The sequence below is a fragment of the Elephantulus edwardii genome, unplaced genomic scaffold (genome assembly GCF_000299155.1).
Source record: "Elephantulus edwardii isolate Elephantulus edwardi_28Jun2011 unplaced genomic scaffold, EleEdw1.0 scaffold01267, whole genome shotgun sequence".
Classification (NCBI taxonomy): domain Eukaryota; kingdom Metazoa; phylum Chordata; class Mammalia; order Macroscelidea; family Macroscelididae; genus Elephantulus; species Elephantulus edwardii.
In genome coordinates, this window is record NW_006401017.1 from 1 (window position 1) to 11,748 (window position 11,748).

The 11,748-nt window shown below is 47.3% G+C and overlaps 1 protein-coding gene across 1 annotated transcript; it reads left to right on the forward strand.

The window, feature by feature from the left end:
• Positions 1-8,214: 8,214 nt before the first annotated feature.
• On the forward strand, positions 8,215-11,334 carry LOC102865013 (sodium/potassium-transporting ATPase subunit beta-2-like; the record flags this gene model as incomplete). The annotated part of the gene is made up of 4 exons (XM_006903454.1): positions 8,215-8,696; positions 10,460-10,588; positions 10,921-11,025; positions 11,129-11,334. Coding segments are annotated over exons 1-4 (552 nt in total), but the record flags the coding sequence as incomplete, so codon positions are not given.
• Between the last annotated feature and the right edge of the window lie 414 nt (positions 11,335-11,748).

Consider the following 11,748-nt stretch of genomic DNA (forward strand, 5'->3'; position numbering starts at 1 on the left):
GGGGTAATCGGGATGGGTGTGTCAGAGGCAATGAGATTGGCACAGGATAGAGCAGGGTTTAGGGCTGTTGTACATAGGGTCACTATGAGTCGCAAACGACTTAACGGCACATAACAACAAACAACATAGTATCCCTAGTGTCAAGGTCTCTTCTAAAGCCAGCCTGTACATCTGGCAGTTCTCTATTGATGCAAAGCTCCAGTCATTTTTGCATAATCTTCAGCCGATCTTGTGTGTGATATTAATGATATTGTTTGATGATTTCCACGCTCTGTGGGAACACCTTTGTTTGGAATGGGAATAAATATGGATTTCTTCCAATCAGTTGGCCAGGAAGTTGTCTTCCAGATTTCTTGGCACAATCTGTTGAGTGCTTCCTGGGCAGCATTTGTTTGTTGAAAAATGTCAATTGGTATTCTATCAATGCTTGGGCCTTGTTTTTTTGCCAAGTCCTTCAGAGAAGTTTGAACTTCCTCCTTCATCACCATTGCCTCTTCTTTTTTTTTTTTTTGTACTTTTTTTATTTTAATAATTTTCATGAACATTTACTGAGATTTTGGATTTCCATTCATTCATCGTCGCACTTCTCTCCCCACCCAGCCCTCCACTCCCCATTGCCTCTTCTTGATCTTGGGTTGCTTCACAAAATTTTGTGTCAGCCAATTGTTTCTGGATGACTCCTCCATCTTTTGATGTTTCCTGGGTCATTCAATATTATTCCCACAGCATTCTTAAGTATTGCAGCTAGAGGTTTGAATTTGTTCTTCAGTTCTTTCAGCTTAAGAAATGCTGAGTTTGTCCCTTTTGATTTTCCGACTCCTGCTCTTTGCACATTTCATTTTAATACTTTTCTTGTCTTCCTGAGTTGCCCTTTAAAATCTTCTGTTCAGCTCCTTAACTTCTTGATTTCTTCCCTTTGCTTTGACTTCTTGGTGCTGTAGTACAATATTCTGAGTCTCTGCTGACATGCGTCTTGGTCTTTCTTCCTCCTCCAACTTTGTAATAACCTTTTACATTCTTGATATCCTCCCACAACTCATCTGGTCTTTGTTCATTACTGGTCAAGGCCTCAAATCTGTTCCTGAGATGGTCTTTAAATTCAGGTGGAATAGACTCAAGGTCAAACTTTGGCTCTTGTGAATTTGATTTTCCTTAGCTTCTCTGGTGGCCTAGTGGTAAGAATCTGTGCTGCAATCCCAAAGACACTGGTTCTAATCCGCCAGCTGCTCTGCTGGAGAAGGATCGGCTATCTCCACCTATGTGATTACTGTCTCTGAAAACCTGCTGGAGGGTTAACTATGGATCAGATCCAACTCGATGGCAAAAAAAAACAACAAGCCAATGACTAGAAAAATTATATTGACTAATTTACTATAGCACAGAGGACATGGAATGTTGATGAGCCACTGGAAGGAAGCAAATAAAATGAGGAGGTTCCTGTCTGCCTGTGGTGAAGAAAGGCCTTGAGATTCTTCATCCGTCCTCCTTTCAGTGAAGGAGCATCTATGTTTCTAAGCTCTCTCTTCTCCTTGTTCTTCTGTTTATTAGTTTACAGCTGTTATAATAAAATAGTACAAAATGCATGGCTTGAAACAAGAGAAATATGTTATTTCGTGGATCTGGAGGCAGAACATCTGAATTCAGGACATTTTCAGGGCCACACTCTCTCTGAAGGTTGTAGGGAAAACCTTTCTTTGTTTCACCTAGCTTCTAGGCATTCTTTGGTTTATGGTAGCATAACAACAATCTCTGTGTCACCCTCCACAGTGCTGTCTCCCTATGCATCTGTCTGTATTTCTTTTTTTCTCTTTTTATAAGAATGCCAATCATACTGGATCACAGTCCACCTTACTCCAATTTGCTATCATCCTATCATAACTAATTGCATCTGCAAAGACTAGCACCACTCACAAAAGGTCATGTTCACAAGCAGCAAGAAAGTTGGTTAGGGCTTCAACAGATCATTGTTAGAGACAAAACACAATGCATAGCATTCTGCAAAGATCCATTTTCTTGTGAGTCCAGACAAGTAGGTGCCTGAACTGTGTGAATTAGGAGTGGGGAGTGAGGAGCATAGACTCTATAGCTGGTTCTAGGTGTGGAAGAGAGTGTGGAGAGCTCTTCTCGCTTTTTTCCCCTCAGGAGGTGCTGCTGTTGATGGTGGAGATAGATTCCTTAAAAAAATGGTCTTTTGTCCCCTTCCCCACGCTCACCACAGACTGCCCCAGAATTCCTCTTCTCAGTTCATTTTCCTTTGAACACGAATGCAGCATTTAAGTGAACCGTCCCCTACATCTTATCTCCTAACCTCCTTGTGTTGATCCTAAAGAACATGGCAAAGAGTGGGCACCAAGCACAAAAGACGTTCTTTTCTTTCTAAATGAGTTTAGAGTTGTTATTGTTGTTATGTGCCATTGAGTTGCTTGCAACTCATAGCAACCTTATGTACAACAGCCGTATACCCTGCTCTATCCCTTGCCAATCTTATTGTCTCTGATTCACCCACCCCCATTACCCCAGTGACTGAATCGATCCATATCATCAAGCGTCTTCCTCTCTTGTGCTGTCCCTCCACCTTCCCAAGCATGGCATCCCTCTCCAAGGACTGGTCCTTTCTTGAAACATGTTCACAGTATGTCAGACAAAGATTCAGAATCCTTACCTCCAAGGAGCAGCCTGATTTCACCCTCTCTAGGGTTAACTCATTTGTTCTCCTGTCAGTGCATGGTATATTCAATACTCTTAGGCAGCACCACAGCTCAAAATCATCAATTCTATCCTTCTATCATCCCTAGTCATTGTCTAGCTTTCTGATGCATAGCAAATAATTGCAAAGACCATATCCTGAATCAGGTACACCTTAGTCTCCAGATGACATTGTTGCTCTTCAGTACTTTGGAAAGGTCTCTGAGAGCAGACTTTCCCAAGACAATTTGTCTTTTAATTTCCTGGCTACTGGTACCAACAGTGTTGATGGTGGAGCCAAGCAAAGTAAAGCTGTCAACAATCTCAATCTCTTCACTGTCCATCCCGATACTGCCAATTGGCCCAGTGCTGAGAATCTTTGTTTTCTTGATGTTGAACTTCAATCCATATGGAAAGCAACAGTCCTTGACCTTCTGTAGCAAGCAATTCAGGTCCTCCTCAGTTTCAGCAAGCAGAGTTGTGTAATATGCATAATGCAGATTGTTGATGGGTCTTCCTCCAATCCTGATGCCACATTCCTCTTCATATAGCCCACCGTCCCAGATAATCTATTCTGCATATAGATTGAAAAGCTACAGAGATAGGACACATCCCTTATGATTATGAATCATGCAGTGATTCTTTGTTCTGTTCTGACAACTGCCTCCTAGTCCAAGTATAGGTTTTGCATAAGCATGATCAAGTGTTCTGGGATTTCTCCTTCTTAGAGTTAGCCACAGTTTGTTGTGATCCACACTAGGTAGAAAGTCAGGCCACCTCTGCTGTCTGTGTTGAAGCAAAGGATCCAGTTCTCATCTCCCTGGATCAGAGCTGACCCATTTTGATGCACCATGTCCAATGAAAGAAAAGGCAAGTCACCTCCTTCAGAAGGAGACACGTCACCTGTAAAGAAATTTAGCATGTAGGCATTCTCTTCTTAGCTCTGGACCATGTTGTTATTATTGTATACAATCAAATCAGAACTCACAGCTTACCCTCCAGCAGGTTTTCAGAGGCAATAAATTAATTTTTCTTCCGCAGAGCTACGTGAACCTGAACCATGTACTTTTGGGTTAACAACACAATTTTTTTACCACTAATCCACGGGAGCTCAGAGCTTCCTTGGAGGACATACGAAGTTTAAAACTGCTCCTCTCAAAATGCTTACAATTATGCTGAAAATGAAAAGGAAACACACACACACACACACACACAAACAGAGAAACACAATCTCATTTCTCAAGAAAAAACAAAATAAAATCTAGTTTTTCAAATTAAAAATTTAGCCTTCAGCCTTAATTCTTTTCTTTAGCCTATCCCCTATATTGACGTCATTCTACTTCCAAAATAGATCCAGATTCCATCTCTTATCTCCATCTCCAATCCTCCTACCTTGGTCTAAGTCACCTGCTGCAATTGGTCTCCTTTCTCTGAAGCGGTCCACTTTCCACAGCAGCCAGAGTGACATGACTAAACTTAATCATGTCATTTCTCTGCTTAAAACTTTAGATTTGTTTCCATGACATATTAAAACCCTATGATCTACAAGAAGCTGTATGCATTGGCACTTGGAAATCTTGAAAAAAAAATCCTTTTCTTCACTCAGTAAAAGTCCCTAGATGGTCCCGGTGGTTTGGACTTTATGAGGAGTGTGACGTCATGATTGGAGGAAGACTTATCAACAACCTGTGTTGTGTAGATGACTCAACCTTGCTTGCTGAAACTGAGGAGAACCTGAATCACTTGCTACAGAAGGTCAAGGACTGCTGCCTTCCATATGGGTTGAAGCTTAACATCAAGAAAACAAAGATGCTCAGCACTGGGCAAATTGGCAGCATCATGATGGATGGTGAAGAGATTGAGGTTATTAACAGATTTAACGTGCTTGACTCCACAATCAACACCGTTGGTACCAGCAGCCAGGAAAGTAAAAGACAAATTGTATTGGGAAAGTCAGCTGTCAAGGACCTCTCCAGAGTACTGAAGAGCAATGATATCAGTCTGGAGATATGGGTGCGCGTGATCCAGGCGATGGTTTTTCTTAATTAGTTGCTATATGTCAGAGAACTGGACAATAACTAAGGAGGATAGAAGAAGAATTGATGCCTTCGATTTGCATTGCTGGAAAAGAGTCTTGAACCATAGACTGCCAACAGTTCAGACTAACAGATCTGTCCTGGAGAGTGTGAATCCAAGCTGATCGCTGGAGGCAAGGATTTTGAAGCTCCATCTTACATACTTTGGCCATGTGACCAGGAAGGACCAGTCCTTGGAGAAGGACCTCATGTTTGGAAAGGGACAGTGCAGGAAAGGAAAACCCAGGATGAGATGGATTGACTCAGTGACTAGAGAAATGAGATTAAGTCTGTTGAAGATGATGAGATTGGCTGAGATAGGGCAAGGTTCAGAGTTAATGTACATAGGGTTGCTATATACATTACCTGTATGGCACATAACAACAACCAACCTTCCCAAGAAACCCTGATGGAGCAGTGGTTCAGTGGTTACAGTGTTTGGCCTCTAAGTGAAAGATTGATGGCTTGGATCCATTCCCTGCTCTACGAGAGAAAGACCTATCAGTCTGCTTCTGTAAAGATTACAGCTTTGGAAGTCCTAAGGGCTTCTGCTCTGTCCTTTAAATTTACTATGACTCAGAAATGACTCAGTGTCAATGGATTTAGTTTGGTTCAAATACATCCCACTCATTCAGTGGTGCCATGAAAGAAAAGGCTTAGCTATCCACTTTCTTGGAGCAATTCTCCTCTGTAACATGATGGCTTCATAGAATTGCCTAGATGGCAACAGGAGGGGTGTGTGTGTGTGTGTGTGTGTGTGTGTGAGAGAGAGAGAGAGAGAAAGAGAGAGATTGATATTAAATCCAGTCTTTGCTCATGTATTTTCTTCTTTCTTGGAAGCTTGTCTCCCACGTCTCTCCACCACTCCTTCTGTTTATTTAGTTCTTACATTAAAACTCGCCATCCCTGAGCACACTATCACCTTGTTTTGTTTTGTTTTTTTCCTGCATAACACTAGCCATTATTTTATTTGTTTATTTTTGTTGTCTGTGAGAATAAAGACCCCAAAAGCTTAGGAACTAGAATAATGTCTGGGGCTAATCAAATGTTCATCCAACACGCACTGAATGAATGAACAGGGGTTCAGACTGGACTCTGAATGTAGGCAACCTTCCAGGATGAGAGGATGAAGAGGACAAAGGTGTAAAGCAGGGAGCAAGCACAGCCTGTCCCAGGAGTGGCTGGCTCGGCTCCAGGTGGGCGGGGCCGTTATGGGGAAAGTGGCTGGAGATGCAGGCTGGGTCTAAGAGTGAAGTAACCTGAAGTTAGGTGGAATAATAAAGACTCCATCTTGCAGGGTAGTGAGAGGCTATTGAAGAAATTCTAGCTGAGAAGTGGCCTAATTAAAACTATATTTTGGAAGATTAACCCAGAGTCTGCCTGCTGCAGAATGGACTAAACCAGATTGAGCTGCATAATATGTGGGACCTGATGCAAAGTGAAAATGAGGGATCCCTTGTTTAAAAAATAAAGAAGCAATGCCACTAAACACTCTAACATACAAAAGTCTCCCCTTCCTCCCATGGTCCGTTTTCTCAGCGTGTAATGGTGTTTTTTATTTGCCATTTAATGCCTTACTAAATAAAGAACTCTGGTGGCTCAGGGGCACGGGATTGTGCTGCCAATTCAAAAGGCACTTGGTTCAAATCCACTGGCTGCTCCACAGAAGAAAGATGGCAGTATCTTCCTGTGTGATTTACTGCCTTTGAAAAACTCGCTGGATGGTCAGCTGTGAGTTGGTTCTGACTTGATGATACACAAAAACAACAACAACTAAAGAACTGTGATTGCTTCTTTCCACCTTTCATTGTATATAATTTCCAACATAAACTGTCGACTAATACAGAAAAGCATAAGAAAAGATAATATAAGGGATCTTGAATATCCATGTTTCTTGATTTGCCTTCTTTCTGTGTTCAGAGCAAAATCTGGTTCAATAAAAACGGTGGCCTCTCAGCTGTCAGCAGGCTCATTTTTCAGTTGTAGATGTAATGTGTTTACCTTGAACTTGCTTTGAGTCCTGCTGAACTCACAGACTTCTTGTGCTCACAGAGCATTGCAGACACTCAGCATATTGTTTATCTCTAGTCCTCACACGCATGCTCATTTGTCACATCGGACTTCTCTTAGAAAACTAAGACAGTAAGGGCAGAGCATTAAAAGGAGCACAGGCCAAACAGCACCAGCTACCCACCGGGGAGCCCAAAAGAGAGAAATTTTTCAGGACTCAGATGGAAGTCTCAATGTGAGCTACTGAGAGTCAAGGATTTATTGTGAAAGTTGAAAGAAGAAAGTCTTCCCCAAGGAATAGTGACAAGATTGAAGAGAGGTTAAACGGGAGAAAATGATTCTTAACTCAAAGCATGCAAAGACTCTTCTACCCTCTAGTAGATTGAGTCTCTTGAAGTCTGCGAAAACTCAGACCTTGGTCTCATGGATTCAGGACTTCAAGTGGTCCCTAATGTTTAATGTTTGTTGATCTAAATGGGTGCTCGAGGAGGGTCATTTGGACAATGTTAGGGTGGAGAACAGACAGAACACTCAAGCAGAGCTGGCTGCAGGGCCAGGGCCTCCCTCAGCACAATGCTGGCCCTGGGGATGTGGAAGTTTTCCCAAGAAAATCCTGAGAAGCCCAATGCCAGGAGGAGAGGAGCTGGAAAAGGTCCACTGTGGAGAGGATCAAGTGGTGGAAGGAGCCGTGCGCTGGAGGAGGTGGTGTTGGTGGGCTGGTAAGCCCTCCATCTCAGGGACCTGTTTCCAGCGGTTCTGTCTTCGTGTGTATCAGTCCCTAGTGCCTGCTCCGGCTTTTCTTCTGCATCCTGTCTGGTCTCTTAGCTCCCAGTCTGTCTTGGTCTCTGGCTCTTCTCTATTCCTTTCACTTTCTGCCCAGCCTGTCTCCTGGCCTCTAGCTGTATCTTTTCTCTTTCCAACTCCCTGCTTGGGGCCCCCTCTGTTGAGCTTACAATTGCTTCCTTCAGGGTTTCCGAGTCTTTTCTGGAGACATCTTTGCCTCCGCACAAACTTGCCTTCCACCTCCGCGTCCCAAACCTATGCCGTCCAGTAACTAGGGCGGGAGTAGAGGACCCGCCGCCTTGTCCCGAAGAGGCAACAGGGGGCGGGTCCAATAGCTCTCTCCCTATCTGCATATGTAGGAGGTAGCATGGGCCAGCCACGGGGAGGCGGGGCTACTGGGGTGGGAAGGGGGCGGGCACCCCAGAGCCGCGGAGTATAAAGACCGCCAGCCTCTGTCGTCGGCCCCGCACTGCTGAGGAGCGGAGCCTCCGCCTGGGGGGCCCCTATCTTTGGCTGTCTCTCATCTGCGCGTCCCTACCCCACCTCCGCGCCCGAACTGGTGCGGTGGTCTCCGCTCGGCGGAGAAGCCCCACTCCACAGCTCCACTACATCTCGGATTTCGGGGCGTCCCCCTCCCCCACCTTTCGCACCTCGCTTTTTTCTGCGTTTCGCTTGGGTTTTGTAACAAGCCGTCTATTTTTGCACCTCTTTACGCTCTGCTTCTAGGCGGTTTGGTGGTGAAGCCGCATCCGCACCTCCCGGCCCCTTTTCACCCTTCCCTGCTCTGACAGCCCTGGTTTCCATTGCAGTCGGGGGGCCTGCGGTCGGTGCATCCTCCGCTGCGCTGCCAGCACCCCGTAACGTGTGGCTCTACACCTCCGAATTCGCAGCAGCTGCAGATCAGAGGCGGGGGGTCTCCCTCGGCCCCGCCGCCTGTGCTCCGCGCGCGGTCTGGTGCGTGGGGGGCTTCAGTGCGCGGCACCCCCGCTTCTCCGCAGCCCCCCGCCTCGTACTCGCCCGGCGCTGCCAAGATGGTCATCCGGAAAGAGAAGAAGAGCTGCGGGCAGGTGGTTGAGGAGTGGAAGGAGTTCGTGTGGAATCCGAGGACGCACCAGTTTATGGGCCGCACTGGCAGCAGCTGGGGTACGCAGGGCAGGCGCGCGGGGTTCGGGGGGCACCGAGGCACGCCTGGTGGGCGCAGCGCTCGGCCAGGGAAGCCCCAGCGCCCCTCCCGGGTCCGGCGTCCGGCCCTCCTGCTGGGCTCCGGGCGGGGAGGGGGCCGATCACCAGCCTAATCTCCCTGGCTGGCCGCTGCGGAGGCGGAGAAAGTAGGTCACGGCCGCCTTCCCGCCCCCCGCGGAGCCCCCTCAGGCGGGGGGTCGCGGGCTGTGCGCGTGTCCTCGCCGTGGCGCTCGCGCTCCTCCTCTGGATCTGGGCGCTCCGCGCTCCCAGCGCGCCCCTTCCCTCCCCAGCTCCAGCCAGCTCGCTAACCCTTTCTATTTTTAGCTCGTGCCCACCCCCTGGACCTTGGGAACGTTCACGAGGGGGCGGGCCTTGAGAAGGTGGGGGGCGTCAGTGCTGAGGTGGGGGAATGATCACAGTTATCTATCTGGCACCGCTGAGTGTTGGGAGTCCCCTGTGGCTGCTCTGTGGGTGGGGGAACTGGTGAGGAGGGGGCCCTGGTCCGAAGCTGGCAGTTCCGCCTGGATCTTGGCGGTGGAGGGAGGAGTGATGACTGGTAGGGAGATATGCACATCATCTGGCGGGTGTGTCTGGAGTTGAGGTGATTCCTGCCTCAGAGCGTATCCACACACACACACACACACACACACACACACACACACACACACACCCCAAGGCGGAACCGAGGACATAAGGAGCGAATTTGTGTGTGGTGTGGGGTCTGAGGATGAGCAGCAATGCAGGGAGGGGAAGAATTCTTCCAAAACTACTTGTCAAATTTGGAAGTCAAAGCACAGGAGACACAGTGCGTCAGTTTACCGTTCGTATAACATTGACACTGTCCCCATCTGCTCCCCCTCCCTTGAATCTGATCCTAGTTCAGCCCCCCCACCCCCACCCCGAGATCCTAGAGATACAGAATGTTTGGAGCCTCTGAGGAAGTGGCTTCAGAGATGGAAGAGCTGGGCATGTGAGGAGTGAGAAGTGCAAACAGTAGTCACTTCCACCAGGTGTTGGGTTGATGGCAGCCAACAGCCATGCACAGGGACCTAACTAGGTCGGAGGAGGCCAATGGGAGATTCCAGAGCATTCCCTGACTCTCTGCTTGCTGGGTGCTGTGGGTGTTGGAGTGTGACTGGTGAAGGCCATGGCAGCTGTCACTCTCGTTTTTTATAGCCAGGCTGGAGTGTGAGGTCCTTCATTTCAGAAACTTTGGCTTCTGTGGGGGACCAGGAAAGAGAAGCTGTAGCTATTTGACTGTAAGGAAGGTCCAGACTCTGGTCAAGAGCTTGATTGTGAACAGGCCAGAGCTAGCACAAAAAGTCGTTGGAGTGGAACAGTTTTAAGCACAAGTACCAAGGTAGTGGCAGCAGATGTTGTGTCTATTTCAGGGCCACAGATGGTTGAGAAGTTGAGAATGTGATTTGAAGCAAAATTATTTCAGCTTACACTTGGAGTTGTCCCAGCAACGAGAGTTTAGGTCTCTTGTGGCCACAATACTCTTATGTTTCACGGTGTTCTAGGATCAGGAAGGGTCTGGGAATCCTGACTGGAAGTCAGACACAACTGCCTACTTCCAGCTTGTCTGACTTTGCTCCCAGGGGAAGGCTTGAAGATCTCTGATCTCCCAGAGCAAATTTTCTGAGGGGCTATCAGTGTGGGCGGGCATAAGTGAGGTCATGGTGGGAGACTTGAAGCCTGCTGACCCTGCTTCTTCCTTCCAGCCTTTATCCTCCTCTTCTACCTCGTCTTCTATGGCTTCCTCACAGCCATGTTCACACTCACCATGTGGGTGATGCTACAGACTGTTTCTGACCACACCCCCAAGTACCAGGACCGACTGGCCACACCGGGTGAGTGAGGAGGTATCCCTAGCACCCCCATGCTAACCATTGTCATGCTTCCCACACCTCCAGAAAGAATTCATAAGCTAAGAAAACTTGAAAGATGGTGTTTGGTTCTGATGCTCTAACTCAGTTTGTTTCTTGGACATTTTTTTTAATTCTTCCTTCCTTCCCAATTCCTCCAGCTGAAAGATGTGTTCTGGGCTGATGGCAGATGTTCACAGAAATCTTCATGAAGAGCTTGACCCCATCTCTCACCTTAATGTGCCCTATGTCCAACTTATTCTTTCTGTATGCGGTTCCTCATTTCACATATACCCTATGCCCCTGCCCTTGTGTAGGCTTGATGATACGCCCCAAGACTGAAAACCTTGATGTTACTGTCAACGTCAGTGATACCGAAAGCTGGGACCAGCATGTTCAGAAGCTTAACAAGTTCTTGGAGCGTGAGTGTGGGGAGTGTTCAGGATCTTGAATAGGGCCTGGGAGACCCTGCAGGCAGGCCATGAAGCCTCAACATTATCTCTCTCCTCCCCCACACCTCCATAGCTTACAATGACTCCATCCAAGCCCAAAAGAATGATGTCTGCCGCCCTGGACGCTATTATGAACAGCCTGATAATGGAGTCCTCAACTACCCTAAGCGGGCCTGCCAATTCAACCGGACCCAGCTGGGCGACTGCTCTGGCATCGGAGACCCCACTCATTACGGTTACAGCACTGGGCAGCCCTGTGTCTTCATCAAGATGAACCGGGTACCTACAACTTTGGTCCTCAGGCAGAGGAGGGGCGCTGGAGCCAACAGTTCTGTTGTTTCATTTCAAGGGGCTGATAAGGAGCCCCTGTGGTGGTGTGGTTATGCACTGGGCTGCTGACTAGGAGCTTGGTGGTCTGAACCCATCGGCTATTCTATAGAAGCAAACTGTGGCAACCCGCTCCAGTCAGCTTTTTCACTTTAGATACCCTCCAGGGCAGTGCTATCTGCCTTACAGGGTCATTATGAGTCAGAATCAACTCTGTGACAAAAGGTTGCATTTTTTTTTAATCAATTTGTACCATTATTCACTTTTTAAAAATTTATTTTATTTTTTAATGTGTGTGTGTGTGTGTGTGTGTGTGTGTGTCTTCAAATCAGTTCTGACTGGTACAGGAGGAGATTGTTCCTCCTT